This window comes from Salvelinus fontinalis, chromosome 4, assembly GCF_029448725.1.
Source record: "Salvelinus fontinalis isolate EN_2023a chromosome 4, ASM2944872v1, whole genome shotgun sequence".
NCBI lineage: Eukaryota > Metazoa > Chordata > Actinopteri > Salmoniformes > Salmonidae > Salvelinus > Salvelinus fontinalis.
The window spans coordinates 40,767,107-40,785,622 of NC_074668.1; the positions used below are offsets into that span (position 1 = coordinate 40,767,107).

The 18,516-nt window shown below is 39.6% G+C and overlaps 3 protein-coding genes across 7 annotated transcripts in view; 1 reads left to right on the forward strand and 2 right to left on the reverse strand.

Annotated features, from left to right (window-relative positions):
• Positions 1 to 1,548: 1,548 nt before the first annotated feature.
• LOC129853772 (U3 small nucleolar ribonucleoprotein protein IMP4-like) lies at positions 1,549 to 5,568 on the reverse strand. 2 transcript variants are annotated; one of them, XM_055920160.1, is made up of 9 exons: positions 5,463 to 5,568; positions 4,958 to 5,066; positions 4,739 to 4,822; positions 4,380 to 4,489; positions 4,056 to 4,188; positions 2,796 to 2,950; positions 2,594 to 2,688; positions 2,384 to 2,457; positions 1,549 to 2,154 (listed from the first exon to the last, which is right to left on the reverse strand). In XM_055920160.1, the coding sequence occupies exons 1-9, from the start codon at positions 5,463 to 5,465 to the stop codon at positions 2,042 to 2,044; spliced, it is 876 nt and encodes a 291-aa protein (XP_055776135.1). In that variant the 5' UTR covers positions 5,466 to 5,568; the 3' UTR covers positions 1,549 to 2,041. The 2 variants fall into 2 exon arrangements, with proteins under 2 accessions (XP_055776135.1, XP_055776136.1); XM_055920161.1 differs by having other exon boundaries at positions 4,958 to 5,049; positions 5,450 to 5,556.
• Positions 5,569 to 8,878: 3,310 nt separating this feature from the next.
• si:ch211-102c2.4 (uncharacterized protein LOC568178 homolog) lies at positions 8,879 to 15,540 on the forward strand. Its single transcript, XM_055920176.1, has 4 exons — positions 8,879 to 8,986; positions 12,717 to 12,998; positions 14,489 to 14,572; positions 14,699 to 15,540. The coding sequence occupies exons 1-4, from the start codon at positions 8,950 to 8,952 to the stop codon at positions 14,770 to 14,772; spliced, it is 477 nt and encodes a 158-aa protein (XP_055776151.1). The 5' UTR covers positions 8,879 to 8,949; the 3' UTR covers positions 14,773 to 15,540.
• The window catches only part of LOC129853775 (rab-like protein 6), a 38,655-nt gene continuing 35,276 nt past the window's right edge, over positions 15,138 to 18,516 (reverse strand). For all 4 annotated transcript variants that reach the window (XM_055920168.1, XM_055920166.1, XM_055920167.1 and 1 more), the window contains 3 exons: positions 18,099 to 18,306; positions 17,748 to 17,806; positions 15,138 to 17,664 (listed from right to left, as the gene is read on the reverse strand). In XM_055920168.1, coding sequence (XP_055776143.1) covers positions 17,473 to 17,664; positions 17,748 to 17,806; positions 18,099 to 18,306 — 459 coding nt within the window. In that variant the 3' untranslated portion in view covers positions 15,138 to 17,472. The remainder of the gene's footprint in view (positions 17,665 to 17,747; positions 17,807 to 18,098; positions 18,307 to 18,516) is intronic.

Genomic DNA, 18,516 nt, shown 5'->3' on the forward strand with positions numbered 1-18,516 from the left:
GTCAATATAATTGAGAACAATCATCAGAAATCACGTGATATGAATCAGACAGTGGGACACCACCTGATCCACTAGTTGGTCAGAAGGTTCAAATCAACGTTTCATATCGTAATTTCCATGTAGGCGGTAAAGATAATTTTTTATTGTGCTGTAGCTGAAACTAGAAGATCTTCTGATGTCCTTTCCTTTCGTCAAAAGTACGTAATGGATTTTTAAAGTGTTTTTACCCCGGGATAGCCCGCTATTATGACCCATAGTATGGAAGAACATTTATGATTTGAACCTTCTGTCAGGCGGCGCCTCATTGTCTGATTCATATTGTTTGATTTCTGATGATAGTTGTCGATTATATCGACTGATTGCAATTGTATCGGGTGATTCCATAGACTTACACAGTAATTATGACAACTTTCAGGGGATATCCTCCAACCTATCAGAGCTCTTGCAGCATGAACTGACATGTTGTCCACCCAATCAAAGGATCAGAATGAATCTAGCATAAACATAAGCTACAGCTAGCTAGCACTGCACAACATGTGGTGAGTAGCTGACTCAAAGACAATGACAATAGTTGAACAGTTTTGAACAAATTAATAACTTCAAAATGAAGGAGCTAGAGAGATAGCTATATTTCAAAATGTTTTTCACTTTCACTTACTTAGCTGGATAATTTAGCCTACTCAAACAGAGGGGTGCTATGTTAGCTAGCTGGCTATGACTATCCAACACTGGAACTCTTCCAAGGTAAGCTTTTGGTTTTACTAATGTATTGCCACCTGTGTTCCTGCTAAACTGCTTACTGGCTGTACACTGTGCTGCATGATTGTAGCGGGTTTACTAACACGCTATATCTAACTATGTTAACTTTGACGTTACTTTAGCTAATATGGTGACAACTATGTAGGCTGTGTGTAGCGTTTATGATATGAAGGTTTGGCTTGGAAAGGTTTTTTCGCCTGGTCATGGACAGCTGATGTGTTGTGCACTTTAGTCCACAAGTGAAGGGAAAAGGTAAGAGGAGAGTGTGTAGATGCGAGAAGGTATACAAAAAGGTGTTTATATGTGGCTATGAGAGTTAACGGTTTGTGTTTGATCATGGGTGTATTCATTCCACCGATTCTGTTGAAAAACATTTCTTAAACAGAAGCAAATGGAACAGGATTAATCATATCTGAATTTGTCCAATAAAAACTCTCGTTTGCAACTGTTGGACTAATGATTACACCCTAAATCGGTGTGTACCTACGTTGCAAACTTTCATTCATAGGATAGGTTGAAGCAACCGCAAGATGGGTATAGGGTCAAATTTAGTATCATGTAGTAGCCTGAACCTGTTATATTGAAGTGGGTGAATGGAATATGAATGACAGTCATCCAACATGCTGTAATAGAAATAAGGTGATGCTCATAAAAAATAAACATCCTCAAACGGCACCGACCACCAACACATGCTGTGAACAGGCAAATGTTCAGATTGTATGTATGATTCAGATTAACAACAGTAATGTGGAAAGGTGGTATGTATCATAAGAGAAAGGAAAAACAAGGTTAAAACCTGGAACTGTTTTTATTTTTTACATATTGTTCATCTCTGGGCGAGTCACTACCTCAGATACAGTGCAAATGTAGTACAAAATTATATGTCTATAATATTGTGAGGCTGATAAAGGAAAAATGTATATTTTAGCCATCTGGAAAAAAGTATTGAGTATTTTTGTAGCCCCCTGGAAAATAAGTAAATAACTAAAACATCTGACATACGGCAAAGCCAACAATAGCCTTGTTTTGAATCATATTTTTCTTTAGTTCTGTTAATTTCATGGAAAATAGTCAAATTTGGAGTTAGGCCAATTGTAGCATACATAACTTCTCTGGTATAGTCTGTTTCAATGAAATGATTTAATGTCTGATGCCATATTTCCATGAAAAACAAATCTGAGGTATGGTGTGTAAAACTGAAAACACAACATTAGACTACTATGTGGTTAGGCTGCTTTGGCCATGCCCTGTCAATGAGGGGCACACTGAGATGTGGCTAATGTTACTCCATGCTGAGAAACTTCCTCTTTTTGGCAGTGTGTGTATATGAGTGGTGGCGCCATTCAACGTCCGCTGTAGCCTCATTTTCCAGGGTACCAAGCTTGATCATGTACACTACAGACAGAAAAACAGTTATATCACTAGATTATAATATAACAATTACAATATAACAAAAACAATATAACAATATAACAATTACAATACACACAATATCTTTAAAAAAAACACTAAATGTATAGGGGGAGCAGTGCAGGAAAGGGTCAAACTGCAATTAATCCAAAATTACACATTGTTCAAAAACATGGTGTTGCTTATGATGAGAAAGGTAAAACATTGTACTTACATTTGATTTCAAATCTGGGCCCAACTTCTGACAACTCAACGTTCCTGTGGTCCGTTTTCTTGTAAGTGTGATGTCTGCAATAAAAATAGGTCCTTAAGTAAATAAGAATGTGTAACTACATTCCGCTACCTGAAGGAGTCTACAGTCAACCTATCTGCCCAAGATTAGGTACGTTCGCAAATAGCTCTTTCAATGCATCCCTCTACTCACCTGAAAGATATAAAATCCTCCTGGTTGGCAAATGTGATAACTCGTCTACTGTCCTCTTTAGGCACCGGGAACAAATACTTGAGGATATTGGAAACCTGATTTTAAGAGAGATTTACTTACAGTCAGTGTCAGAAACTTTTGGATGCACTCACAGTACGAGGGTAAACATTTATTGAGAATTGTGAAGTGCCAAGTCTCTCACCCTCTGGCCAAGTCGTGAGGAGAAGTTGTGAAAGATGAGGTGGGGGTAGGCTTCAGACATGGTTCCAATGTCTGGCACATCATGTCTCATTACCACATTGTAAAGAGTGAAGTACGCAGTTGGTCCAAAAGGTAGGTGGCACACCACCAGCCCATCTATACAGTTCACACAGACAATATTAAAGTAGTTATTTAAAAGTTCCCTTGATGCAGTGTTTTTACTTGGAACGATGCATTCCAGCCTGTAATTTTTTTTTATATACACTACAGGTCAAAAGTTTTAGAACACCTACTCATTCAAGGGTTTTTCTTTCTTTTTACTATTTTCTACATTGTAGAATAATAGTGAAGACATCACAACTATGAAATAACACATATGGAATCATGTAGTAACCAAAAAAGTATGTAACAAATCTAAATATATTTTATATTTGAGATTCTTCAAATAGCCACCATTTGCCTTGATGACAGCTTTGCACACTCTTGGCATATGTGTTATTTCATAGTTTATGTCTTCACTATTATTTTACAATGTAGAAAATAGTAGAAATAAAGAAAAACCCTTGAATGAGTAGGTGTTCTAAAACTTCTGACCGGTAGTGTGTATGTGTATATGCATATATAATGTAAATGGATATGATAACCTGGGTGCTAGTCTCTGTTTCTGCTCTCTTATCAAGTCCTTATAGAATTGTCATGCCAAACATGCTGACAATGACAGCAATGGAGTTGGAAAGAGCATAAACAGACCTGGAACCAGGCTATGGCTATAATCATTTGGTGTTGGTAATAGATTCTAGATGGTTCTAGATGATTATAGTTGGTTAATTAAACATTTGAAATTGGGAGGTGCTTTGCAAGCCACTCAGTTAAAAAAAATATGATTGAATTTTAAAACATAAAACCCACCTGCTTACAAGCCCCTCAACATATACATGACATTTTAGTCATTTAGCAAACACTCCCATCCAGAGTAACCCACGGGAACAATCATGGTCAAGCACCCAGCTCAAGGGCACATCGACACATCGTCCACCCAGTCGACGCAGGGACCCGAACCAGCGACCTCTCGGCCTCTGGCCCAACACTTCCAACCATCCAAGACCCCTCTGAAAACCTCAGTTTTTTTTAACCACTTCTGCGCAGGCACGTTTCACTTGCCTTTTAAACTCTGATTACATTGTTTTGTATTTTCTTGTGTGGAAATAAATAAATACAAATATATTTAAAAAAGTATTGTTATATGCCTAGATGGGCTTACCTGGCTGTCCTCTAGTCTCATGAACGATGACCAGGTCTGTAACATTGTTCGCTTTACAGGCTTGTACCAGAGCTTTAATTTCATGACCTCCCCTGTTCATACGCTGAGCCCCAGGGAAGATCAGCTTCACCTCCTGTCAATAGCAAACATTGCACATCAGCAAAATTTGAGGGTGAGTCATTATTACTTGTATAAAACTTAATCTATTATACTGTCTGTTAGCGCCTTCTTGGGAATTATTTTTTCCTGGTTACAATATGCTCTCTAATAGAGGTGGAGCAGAGGATAGACATTGAATAAGAATTGAGACATAAATGAACATACCTTGACAAACATCTTGAGTCGAGAGCTGGGGTCTCTTGATGTTGTGACCATGACCTTTGGATCCTCCACTCCAGCCCATTTATACTCATCATCCATGTGAGAGCTGACACCTGCACACACAGAGTATCTCTCAGTCCCTGTTTGCACATTTCTTATAAGAAACTGTGGTAAAGGCGGCTTTTCCATGAGATGTGTTGTCAACATCATAAACAAGACAACACTGGGGATGCGTCCCAAAGGGTACCCTATACAATATATAGTTCAATACTTTTGACCGGAGCCTAGTGTCTCGGTGGTCAACAGTTGTGCACTATATAGGGAATGGGGTGTCGTTTAAATGTTGATGTGCAGAAACAAACCTTCTGCTCCCTCATCATCATACTCCAGCAATTTCTGTAACTGTACAGCTTCTCTGCGAACCTCAGTAGGGATGAGACGATTGTCTGTAGGGAAAAACAAAAGTCAATGACTTTTACAGGTACCCAAATTGTAATTTGTTAGCGCTGCCATTTTAAAAAGTCTCAAGCTATTTTAGATTGGTGGGTGGATGAACAATCTCCATTACACACAGTCCTCACCATCTAGAGCAGATTTCAGCTTCTGTTTCTTCTCCTCAATAGTCCGCACCCTGTCCTCTTGGGACTTCCTATACAGGTACTCCCGTCTCAGTCTTGTCTCACGACGAAGCTACAATCATCAGAGACAAACACACCATGATGAACAGTAGACAGCTGACTATCAGCATTGTACTGTTCATTATGGCTCAGAAATTATACAGAATAGTTATAACACACATCAGACACAAGAATTGTAGGGGGAAAAAACACGAGAATAATCAAACACGAGAATTGCTCAGAAAGACCACTCTATAATCCAAGATCAATACTAGTGAAATCGGAATTACATCAATCCAACATGCCCATCTGGCAGTGTTTAGCTAGCAAACTAGCTAATAATCTAGCACGGTAACATAGATCAGCAACGACAATATCTGTTTCTTTACAACACTGTGGAGCTAAATAATCCGATGCTTCAAGCTGATATGAAGTTTTAAAAAGCTAAACAAATACTCAATGGAGTTACCATTTTGTTGATTTGATTGCACGCACTCACAGCCAAACACACCGACTACCGCGAGGAAGTCACCAACACTCTTTTTCATTGGATAGGCCAACATCCAATGGGAGTGTGCGAAACTGGCAAGAAGATTGGACGATAGACGTTTCAAAATAAAAGCCCCAAATACGAGCTATCAAAGTAAAAGTCCCAAGTACAAGCCATATACAAACGTTGAACATACACCGGAAATGCATTTAACATTTGCATGTTTGATTCATTAGCTCTTTTTATTTTCCCAGATCTCAGAAAAAGATTTAAATAAGCCATATGTTTCTAATTGTGTGGCTGCGTAGTTTCTAATTGTGTGGCTGCGTACTGAACCAGTTCCTGGGCAAAGGAGACGACGAATATGACGTTATCTCCTCTCTGCCCAGAAAACTACAATTTAACCGACAATTCACCAGCTCTGCAAGCGTTATAATGTCAAAATACGTTCGTTACTCACGAAATATGTCTGCCTGCAAACTATCGATACCTGCAGGCAGGAAAACAACATTATGAACTAAAACTAAATAAAAACAAGCAAATCAGGTCTGAAAACTAACTGAAACTAAAGTGAATTTGAAAAAAAAGAGCCTCATATAAAAACACAAAACTACACTGAACAAAAATATGTTTCATGAGCTGAAATAAAAGATACCAGAAATGTTCCAAATGCACAACATTCTTATTTCGCGCAAATTTGGTGCACAACTTTGTTTACATCCCACAGCCCCATGTACAATTCCTGGAAGCTGAAAATATACCAATTCTTTCATGGCCTGCATACTCACCAGACACCCATTGACCATGTTTGGGATGCTATGGATCGACGTGTACGAAAGCGTGTTCCAGTTTCCGCCAATATCCAACAACTTCACTCAGCCATTGAAGAGGAGTGGGACAACATTCCACAAGCCACAATCAACAGCATGATCAACTCTATGTGAAGGAGATGTGTCACGCTGCATGAGACAAATGGTGGTCACACCATATACTGACTGGTTTTCTGGTCCACACCCTATTTTTTTTATTGGTACCTGTGACCATTTTCAAACAGAAATTTGCATCCTGTAGCACTAATTCCACAAAGTTTTGGGACACTGTAAAGTCCATGGAGAATAAGAGCACCTCCTCCCAGCTGCCCACTGCACTGAGGCCAGGAAACACTGTCACCACCGATAAATCTACGACAATCAATCATTTCAACAAGCATTTTTCTACAGCTGGCCATTCTTTCCTCCTGGCTACCCCTACCCCGGCCAACAGCTCAGCACAGCAACTTGTCAAAGCCCCCCCCCCCCCGCTTCTCCTCCCCCCAAATACAAACTGCTTATGTTCTGAAAGAGCTGCAAAATCTGGATTCCTACAAATCAGCTGGGCTGGACAATCTGGACCCTCTCTTTCTAAAATTATCTGCCAAAATTGTTGCAACCCCTATTACTAGCCTGTTCAACCTCTCTTTCGTATCGTCTGAGATCCCCAAAGCTTGGAAAGCTGCCGTGGTCATACCACTCTTCAAAGGGGGAGACACTCCAGACCCAAACTGTTATAGACCTATATCCACCCTGCCCTGCCTTTCTAAAATATTCGAAAGCCAAGTTAACAAACAGATCACCGATCATTTCGAATCCCACTGTACCTTCTCCACTATGCAATCTGGTTTCTGAGCTGGTCACGGGTGCACCTCAGCCACAATCAAGGTCCTAAACGATATCATAACCACCAACGACAAAAGACAGTACTGTGCAGCCGTCTTCATCGACCTGGCCAAGGCTTTCGATTCTGTCAATCACCGCATTCTTATAGGCAGACTCAATAGCCTTGGTTTCTCAAATGACTGCCTCGCCTGGTTCACCAACTACTTCTCAGATAAAGTTCAGTGTGTCAAATAGGAGGGCCTGTTGTCCCGGACCTCTCTATGGAGGAGCCACAGGGTTCAATTCTCTGGCCGACTCTTTTCTCTGTATATATCAATGATGTCGCTCTTGCTGCTGGTGATGCTTTGATCCACCTCTACACAGACGACACCATTCTGTATACATCTGGCCCTTCTTTGGACACTGTTAACAAACCTCCAAACGAACTTCAATGCCATACAACATTCCTTCCGTGGCCTCCAACTGCTTTTAAGTACTAGTAAAACGAAATGCATGCTCTTCAACCGATTATTGCCCTCACCCGCCCGCCCTACTAGCATCACTACTCTGGACGGTTCTGACTTAGAATATGTGGACAACTACAAATACCTAGGTGTCTGGTTAGACGGCTTCCTATTTTGCAACAAAGCCTCCTTCACTCATGCTGCCAAACATACCCTCGTAAAACTGACTATCCTACCGATCCTTGACTTCGGCGATGTCATTTATAAAATAGCCTCCAACACTCTACTCAGCAAACTGGATGTAGTCTATCACAGTGCCATCCGTTTTGTCACCAAAGCCCCATAAACTACCCACCACTGCGATCTGTATGCTCTCGTTGGCTGGCCCTCACTACATATTAGTCGCCAAACCCACTGGCTCCAGGTGATTTATAAGTCTTTGCTAAGTTAAGCCCCACCTTATCTCAGCTCACTGGTCGCCATAGCAACACCCACCCATAGCATGCACTCCAGCAGGTATATTTCACTAGTCATCCCCAAAGCCAACACTTCCTTTGGCCTCCTTTCCTTCCAGTTCTCTGCGGCCAATGATTGGAACGAATTGCAAAAATCACTGAAGCTGGAGTTTTATATCTCCCTCTCTAACTTTAAGCATCAGCTCAGAGCAGCTTACCGATCACTGTACCTGTACACAGCCAATCTGTAAATAGCACACCCAACTACCTCATCCCCATATTGTTATTTTTCCTCTTGCTCTTTTGCACCCCAGTATCTCTACTTGCACATCATCATCTGCACATCTATCACTCCAGTGTTAATGCTAAATTGTAATTATTTCGCCTCTATAGCCTATTTATTGCCTTACCTCCCTAGTCTTCTGCATTTGCACACACTGTACATATATTTTTCTATTGTGTTATTGAATGTACATTTGTTTATGTGTAACTCTGTGTTTTTGTTTTTGTCGCACTGCTTTGCTTTATCTTGGCCAGGTCGCAGTTGTAAATGTTAACTTGTTCTCAACTGGCATACCTGGTTAAAAAATGGTGAAATAAAAAGAATAAAACAAATCTGTGACCAACAGATGCATATCTGTATTCCCAGTCATGTGAAATCCATAGATTAGGGATTGTTGTGTTTATATTTTTGTTCAGTGTATAATAACCTTGCTGCGTACTGAGCCTATCTGTTTGCCTTTTTTAAAATCACAAGTCAACCTAACTATGCAAAAAAGAAAAAATAGTTCTCTCTATATTAGGCAAGACTACTGTGGTTGGCCATTTCCTGACATCTTCCATAGCAAAGCCTGACATACTGTCTTCTGTGTTTTACTTCATATTTTGACTCCAGCAACATTCAGCAACAAAAATGCTTCTACTGACTACATTGGTTTTCTGGCTTGCTGGTAAGGACCATGTGTGTGCCATGTACATTTGTATGTTGCCTGCACTTCATAGTAAACAGCTTATGACTATGTATTTATTTTGCATATTGCCATCTTTAATCTGACCAATGATGGAGTTCAGACGGACATTTTCAGTAATGTAAGGTAAATGAAGGCATAGCAACAAAAACCTGGATTACAGAGGGATTATTGATTTGACTGAACTGATTTTCAATAATGGAATGAGTCAAGTCAAAACATACTGTACATTTCATAGTATTCACAATTCTTTGTAAGTGTTTGTTACAAAGTTACAACTCATACTGTCAGTGGGTTTCAAAATGGCGGTGATGTAAAGTACTTAAGTAAAAATACTTAAGTCGTTTTTTTTGGGGGGGGGGGGTATCTGTACTTTACTATTTATATTTTTAACAACTTTATACTTTTACTTCACTACATTCCTAAAGAAAATGATGTACTTTTTATTCCATACATTTTCCCTGATACCCAAAAGTTACATTTTGAATGCTTAGCGGGATAGGAAAATGGTCTAATTCACACAATTATCAAAAGAAAATCGCTGGTTATCCCTCTGATCTGGCTGACTCACTAAATACATGCTTAGTTTGTAAATTATGTTTGAGGGTTGCAGCATGCCCTTGGCTATCCGTAAATTAAAAAAAAAACAAGAAAATGGTGCGTTCTGGTTTGCTCAATATAAGGAATTTGAAATGATTTATACTTTTACTTTTGATACTTAAGTATATTTAAAACCAAATACTTTTAGACGTACTAAAGTAGGGTTTTACTGGGTAAATTTTACATTTACTTGAGTCATTTTCTATTAAGGTATCTTTACTTTTACTCAAGTATGACAATTGGGTACTTTTTCCACCACTGCAAAATGGAGATGAGAAAATTATAGATTAAATTGTCAGTGTAATTTACTCCAAATGATTCAAAGAACAATTCAATCTTTTACTTCATGAAACAATTTGGGCTGAATAACAAGTTACGTTGTACAAAACATCCTCTGCGCTTGACACATGCTACATGGTTGGTTGTGATATTTGAGACAGGAAATGAAAAACTTTTCTGGGAACTTTCGTCTTGATAGATCCACTATATATACAAAAGTATGTGGACACCCCTTCAAATGAGTGGATATGTCTATTTCAGCCACACCCATTGCTGACAGGTGTATACAATCGAGCACACAGCCATGCAATCTCAATAGACAAACATTGGCAGAAGAATGGCCTTACTGAAGAGCTCAGTGACTTTCATTGTGGCACTGTCATAGAATGCCACCTTTCCAACAAGTTTTCCCTGCTAGAGCTGCCCTGGTCCACTGTAAGTGCTGTTATTGTGACATGGAAACGACTAGGAGCAACAACGGCTCAGCCACAAGGTGGTAGGCCACACAAGCTCAGAGAACAGGACCGCCATGTGCTGAAGTGCACTCACTACCGAGTTCCAAACTGCCTCTGGAAGCAACATCAGCATAAAAACTGTTCGTCGGGAGCTTCATGAAATGGGTTTCCATGGCTGAGCAGCCGCACACAAGCCTAAGATCACCATGCGCAATGCCATGTGTCGGCTACAGTGGTGTAAAGCTCACCACCATTGGACTCTGGAGCAGTGGAAACGCGTTCTCTGGAGTGATGAATCACGCTTCACCATCTGGCAGTCCGACAGACTAATCTGGGTTTGGTGGATGCCAGGAGAACGCTATCTGCCCGAATGCTTAGTGATAACTGTAAAGTTTGGTGGATGAGGAATAATGGTCTGGGGCTGTTTTTCATGGTTTGGGCTAGGCCCCTTAGTTCCAGTGAAGGGAAATCTTAACGCTACAGCATACAATGACATTCTAGACGATTCTGTGCTTCTAACTTTGTGGTAACAGTTTGGTGAAGGCCATTTCCTGTTTCAGCATGACAATGCCTCATGCACAAGGCAAGGCCCATACAGAAATGGTTTGTCGAGATCGGTGTGGAAGAACTTTACTAGCCTGCACAGAGCCCTGACCTCAATCTAACAACTTGAATGAATTGATGGTGATTTGGAGCGCCGACTGCGAGCCAGGCCTAATTGCCCAACCTCACTAATGCACTTGTGGCTGAATGGAAGCAAGTCCTCGCAACAATGTTCCAACATCTAGTGGAAAGCCTTCCCAGAAGAGTGGAGGCTGTTATAGCAGTAAAGGGGGGACCAACTCCATATGAATGTCCATGATTTTAGAATGAGATGTTCGATGAGCAGTCCACATACTCTTGGTCATGTAGTGTACGTAACGTATAGGTTGGTCAGTATAATTCTTTCATCAAGATATCATATACACTCCCCTCTGTATGTATTTGGACAGTGAAGTAACATTTTAAAATGTCGCCCTACGCTCCATAATTTTGGATTTGAGATCAAATGTTTCATATTTTACAAGTATTTGGACAAATTAGTGGTCAAGCTATTACCTTACCAGCTATTTCTATGATTGAAAGGACACCCACTCTGTATTCAAAAGCATGTTGTGTCAACCGATGGCAGACACAATACAAAAACCTCAGAAAGAATAAAATCGGGTCTAAGCTACAACATATGCGGATATGTATATTTTGATGTGGAATTAATGCATTTATATATCTTTTTTTACTTTTAAAGAAATAATTAAATTAGTGTGACAACCCCATTTGTAATCTTTTAAATAATATAAATCTCAACCGTTTGTCATTTCCAGTGATGAAAACATGGATGTCTCATGGTATGGTGAGGTATGGAAAATAAGTCCATTTTGAGCACCTTTATCTCTTGAATGTTTTGGCATTCAGGTAAAAACATTCTGGTCCAAAAATGTTTTGGTATTCAGGTCCACTTTCCAAACACTCCTATAAATGGACAAATATGGCACCTTGCATTCAGGCTGCCGAGTGGCACAGTGGTCAAAAGCACTGCATCTCAGTGCTAGAAGTGTCACTACAGACCCTGGTTCGATTCTAGACTGCATCACAACTGGCCGTGATTGGGAGTCCCATAGGGCGGCGTAGTCTGGTTTAGGGTTTGGCTGGGGTAGGCCGTCATTGTAAATAATAATTTTCTTTTAACTGCCTTGCCTAGTTAAATAACAGTTACACACATATACATACATGGAAGGTTTTATTCAAAACAAAAAAGGTTGCCTTCAAAAAGTGATTGAATTCAAATTGATTTACCCCTCTATAACTTTATCAATAATCATGATTTATTCATGATTTTCCTTAATCATGGCATTATCAGGATTAACTTAAAAGTATTTAGAAACATCTTATCTACTCCCAGAAATAAAATTACTCCAGTCATTATTTACCATTCATTTCCTATTGGACAAACATATATAAGAAACGCAACCAAAACACACTGCAAATGCATCCAATGAGTGTGAAGAGTCACAAGCTTAATGTAGTCATTGTGTGCTAGGATGTAGGAAAAAAAAATACTACACTTTTAACTACTTCAATACACTATACATGAATTTTGTCTTCACATGGGTGTACTAGATAGTGTTTTCATCTCTAAATGGTAAAAAATACATGTATAAAAATAGCCTCAAATTAAAGATGACATTCTTTACTGTCGCATCATATGAAACATTTAATCAAAAATTATAATTTTAGCTTCACTGTCCAAATACAGTACATATGGAGGGGAGTGTAGGTATTCGATTTTTCAAATAATGAGTCTAAGATTTCTAATATTAATCTATAATTATATTTCACAGGCACATGTGATGGTGTGCAGAGACTGACCTGTCCTTATGATCTAAAGGACAAGGACCTCCCCAGGGTGTGGTGTAAGGAGACGTCCCCACAGTGCTGTTCAGGCTTCAGCTTCAGCAGGGAGAGCAAGTCTTTGGATGCAGGAAGGTTGAAGGTGACCCAGGGTGTTGACTCCTTCATTGTGGATGTCCTGGGCCTGGCCCAGGGAGAGGGAATGTATTGGTGCGGTGTGCTGAGCAGCAATAAAACCATCATCAAACTGGCTGAGGAGTACTTCTACAGCAGTAAGTGTGATACTTGTTCTTGACTGTGCACAGACAGACATCGCCAGATGATGTCTTGATGTAAGTCAAAGTAACCCTGAGTGAAGAAGCGAGAACCCTGAAATGTAGCCTATGGTACCTACACTGATAGGCCTGCTAGCCTAATTGCTATCCAACCTCTTACAAGTCCATCACAAGGTCTTGGATTACATGTGCTCTGCTGTAAATGGTCCTCTCTGATTTTTTTTATGTAGACAGTGCCTTCGGAAAGTATTCAGACCCCTTCACTTTTTCCACATTTTTTCACTCACCAAACAACACAATATCCCATAACGAAAAACCAGGTTTCTAAATTTTAGCAAAATTATTAAAGTTCGGGCTCTGGCTGGGCCACTCAAGGACATTCAGAGATTTGTCCCGTAGCCACTCCTGAGATGTCTTGGCTGTGTGCTTAGGGTCATTGTCCTATTGGAAGGTGAACCGTCGCCCCAGTCTGAGGTCCTGCGTGCTCTGGAGCAGGTGTTCATCAAGGATCTCTGTACATTGCTCCGTTCATCTTTCCCTTAATCCTGACTAGTCTCCCAGTACCTACCACTGAAAAACATCCCCACAGCATCACCGTAGGGATGGTGCCAGGTTTCCTCCAGACGTGACGCTTGGCATTCAGGCCAAAGAGTTCAATCTTTGGTTTCATAAGACCAGAGAATCTTGTTTCTCATGGTCTGCGAGTCCTTTAGGTGTCTTTTGGCAAACTCCAAGCGGGCTGTCATGTGCCTTTTACTGAGGAGTGGCTTCCGTCTGGCCACTCTACCATAAAGGCCTGATTGGTGGAGTGCTGTAGATATGGTTGTCCTTCTGGAAGTTTCTCCCATCTCCACAGAGGAACTCTGGAGGTCTGTCAGAGTGACCATCAGGTTCTTGGTCACCTCCCTGACCAAGGCCCTTCTCCCCCGATTGATCAGTTTGGCCAGGCGGACAGCTCTAGGAAGAGTCTGAGTGGTTCCTGCAGACATTGTTTAGTACCCTTCTCCAGATCTGTGGCTCGACACAATCCTGTCTCGGAGCTCTACGGATAATTCCTTCGACCTCATTTCTTGGTTTTTGCTCGGACATGCACTGTCAACTGTTGGACCTTACATAGACAGGTGTGTCCCTTTCCAAATCATGTCCAATCAATGTAATTTACCACAGGTGGACTCCAATCAAGTTGAAAACATCTCAAGGATGATCAATGGAAACCTGATGCACCTGAGCTCAATTTCGAGTCTTATAGCAAAGGGTCTGAATACTTTTGTAAATATTTCTGTTTTCAATTTTTTATAAATTAGCAAACATTTCTAAAAACCTGTGTTCGCTTTGATTGATGAGGAAAATGTTTTATTTAATACATTTTTGGAATAAGTCTAACGTAACAAAATGTGGAAAAAGGTAATGTGGCCGGAATACTTTCCGAATGCACTGTAGAGAACTTTTGACTTAATTTGTATCTCCTCTACTCGCTTCGGCCTCAGGTTCCTACGTTTGGGACATTCTTCGCTGGATTCTGATGCCTCTGCTCCCCATGGCGATCCTCTTTTCTTACTGTTACTTAAAAAGTAAGTCCTTACAACCTCCAAGCATGCAATGAGCCCAAATGCATCCATAAAGTACTGCTCTTCCACTGACAAATACTAGTCCATAACATTTTAAGTAACTAACTTCACTTTCTCTCCAAACAACAGGAAAAGACCAAAACAAGGTAAAGTATGACATTAAAACATTTCATTCCTTAAACAGAATAGCAATTGCCATGTAGCTACTGTTTTTCAACAGCTATAACATACACCTGGTATTTCTTAATTCAGAAGGAGGGAGTATACATGGACATCCCTATGATCTCAGATCTGGGAAAAAATCATCCACATACTGAAGAAGAGATAACTGAGCTGGAATGATGGACATTGCTAAAGGCCACACAAAATGCTAAAGGGGCTTTCAATTCTATGCTACGAAACAAGACAGCCATTACAGCTTTTTACAGTTACACAAACTGAAGTTCTGTACCTCAAGAAAATGTATTAGTCTCCCTGGTGGTTACAAGAGCTAAGTGAAAAGAATCTAAACCAATAGTTTGTCGTAGCTTTCATGATTTACATAATGGAAAAAAATGGAAACGCCATCTATGAAGAAATACGTCTGCATTTATTAGGATGAGCCAAACACAGGTTCACATCCAGTGAAAATATGGAAACATTTCATGGGATGAAAATAAATATCAATTTACCTTTGTATACATTATTTTCTTATTGTACAACATAAGCCTCATGCGCCAATTGGAAATTTGCTCTTAGCATTATTTTTGCCTCATGAACCACCCATTGAATGACAACAATAGACAGACAATGCCGCAGTATTTTAGATTAATGCATAGTTTCATATTTTGAAAGATACATTTGACATTTTAAACCTTCGAATGTAATCGAACGTGACAAGTATATAATACATCTAAAAGTCTGTTGTCTCGTCAGTTAATAAACATACCTTGTAACATCGTCGAAATAAAAGCTTCATGTACCGTGTATCATTCCTGAATACCACCTGCATTTATTTTCTTGTCTAATATGAATTCATGCTGCTTTTAATTCAATTGATGGGTGTCTGTCATCATTACAGAATAGCATGGTATCTTTGCAATGTAAACAGATTGCAACGACTGCTTTCATCTGCAGTGATGCATTTACATACTAGTTTTGGCGATGCAACTAGTCAACCTGCTTTAGCACACTAACACATGGGAAATATGTATACATTTAGAGCGGGCAATATAAACCTTATGTTTAAGTCAAACCAGATGACAATCAACCACATCGTAGGTATTAATCAATCCCATTTGTATTTCCTCGTCAGGAAAATATGATCATGACAAATACCATAGATGAGAGTAGTAATAATGAAGCACTATTGTTGGTGACATGTTTCAGTCCAAAAATAGCTGCATTCAATGTTAGTAGGCTGCCATTAAAATATCTCCCAAGAACTACAGCTATTGCAAGAAATTGTATTTCAAATGGACATCTGAAGCAAACCTCCTGAGACAGACACGCTAACGGTTATGTAAAGTTAACACAAGAACAATAGGAGCCTTGGAATGCAGGAAAAGATTGAGATTTGTTTTTATAGTAAGCAGTTCATTATTTAAGTTACCTTATTGTGTAAGCAGTTGATGACTTTAGCAATCATTCATTTCTAAACTGGTAGGAGTCCCTTAACAACATAAATCAAGATAATTATCTAAAAGCAAACGTTTACATATATTGTGTAGTGTGCTGCCAAGATTTTGGTACTGGCTTCAGCAAAAAAAAAGAAAAAGACAGTATATGATACATTTCAGAGTGACATAACATTACAGTTCACCAATAGAAGGCACCAGACATCTCACATCTGTCTGAAGCTACTACCTGTCAGTTCTGATGCATTACAGTCTTGACTTCCCGTAAGAACACTTGACAAATGGTCGATAAGGATTGCAGACATGTACGTGTGTTGTATGTCACTTCCTTTTAAGGCATCTAATTAAAACACACTGAAATGTGTACTGAGGCGGTAGAAAAGGTGACAAAAGCTACATCCCAAATAGCACTCAATTCCTTATATATTATACATAGGGAATAAGGTGCCAATTTGGGAGGCAGACAAACTGAAAACTACAGTCACTGTAAAATGGTGTTGTGGAGGGGAGTAAATTATCAAATGGAGTGAGATAGTACTTTGTCAAAAATAGAAAAAGTCAACGAAAGCAGCACAACTTTCAACAACCATTACATCACTGAGTCGGAGAAACAAAACCAGAGGATCTAAGTAAGAGGACAATCTTCAATATGTGAAATATGACCATCAAGCATGTATATGCTCCACTATGTAATATCAACACTGTCAAGCAACCATCACTTTACAGGCATATGCTCTCAAGCAATTCTTACACCAAATAGAGGACATTCAGACAATAAACGTTAGCCCTGCCAAGCCCATTTGGAGTGGTTCACTTCAGGAGAGCATCATTTAAAAAGTTAAAATAAAATAGTAAGCAAATACACATTTTAAGTTAAACGTCTGAAAATTAAAAAAAGTCAAATCTTTCCTTAGTGGCTCTACTAATTATCATATAGTTTGTATCACACCACAGTGAGTGTCAGTCATCTCCTCTAGGTTGAAGGTAACAAGATTGTATCTTCAACCTAGTTTCTCATCTCAACTCATTCAAAGATAATGTGTGACATCATCAGTAGTGCTCATGGGAAATAATATTAATGCATCATACAGCCCCAGCAGAGTCTAGATTTTTGCCTGGGAATGGGTGACCATGAACCATGGGTATGGCTTGCGGATGCTGTTTGTGCACAAATTAATCTGGTTCTAGGAACCAAACAAGTTTCAAATGACAACTTGGGTTCCTTTGGTTCTTTGGGTTCCTTGGGTTCTTTAGAGTCAAGTTCCAAAAAAAAAGATAACTTGGGATCTAGAGTTCTTCATAGTCTCCACCCTCTCTATTTGCTGACCCCTCCCCTCCAGCCAAGAAATCCTCCAAGTCATCCATTTTCTTGGTCCGAGATTTCTTCTTTTTCCTCTCTTTGTCATCTTCTGTTCCGGTCTCATCTTTATCCTTTTTCTTGTCCTTTTTAAGCTTCTTCTTGCTGCTCTTCTCATCCTCCTAAGAAAAAAGTTTTTTTTAAATGTATGTCTACTATGCTGTATAAACATGATCGCCACATAAAAAGACATCCACTCCCTTACCTCTTTGCTTTTCTTCTTCTTTTTCTTCTTTTCTTTTGCGGAGTATTTGCTTTCCTTCTCTGAAAAGTAATTAATAGAATTTGAGAAATGAATGAATACAATGTAATTTTGTTTTATAATGTGATATCCTTTGGTACAGTTCTCTGTCATGTGCTAGGATACTATTCTATGGTATTTGGTTGTACTCACTAGATGCCAAACGGAAGAAAACTGATTTAAACAGAGAAGGACTATCTAAACTCTTGTGCAAAAATAAACAATTGTTTTCATTTTACGTTGCTAAACTTTGAAATACAGTATGCACTAATGAATACGACCCTGTTCTCTATAGATTTGTGGTAGTGGACTTGCCTTCTAGGTCCTCACTGCTGTCCTTGGCTTTGGGGGCTTCTTCCTCCATTAAGCCCAAGCCAAACAGGTCTGTCTCATTCTTGCTCTGAAAGGAGGGCTTCAGGACCGGTGTGGGCTTCAGAGGCTCTGGGATGAGTGTGGCTGGAGGGATGTCATCATCTGACAGCTCCAGATCAGACAGTACTTCATCCCTGACTGGGAAAACCTCCTGTGGACGGATGCAGAGGGAAATAATGAAGTCCGAACTATTACAAATACTAATATACATTGTAACCATGCATCCAAACCAAAAAGGCCCATCAAATAATTTATTGAAAATGTATTGGATATTTCACAAATGCAGCACTACATACTTTACGAGGAAAGCCATTTCAATAGGCTGACTACTCAATCTAAAAATGATGACTTGTAACCTACA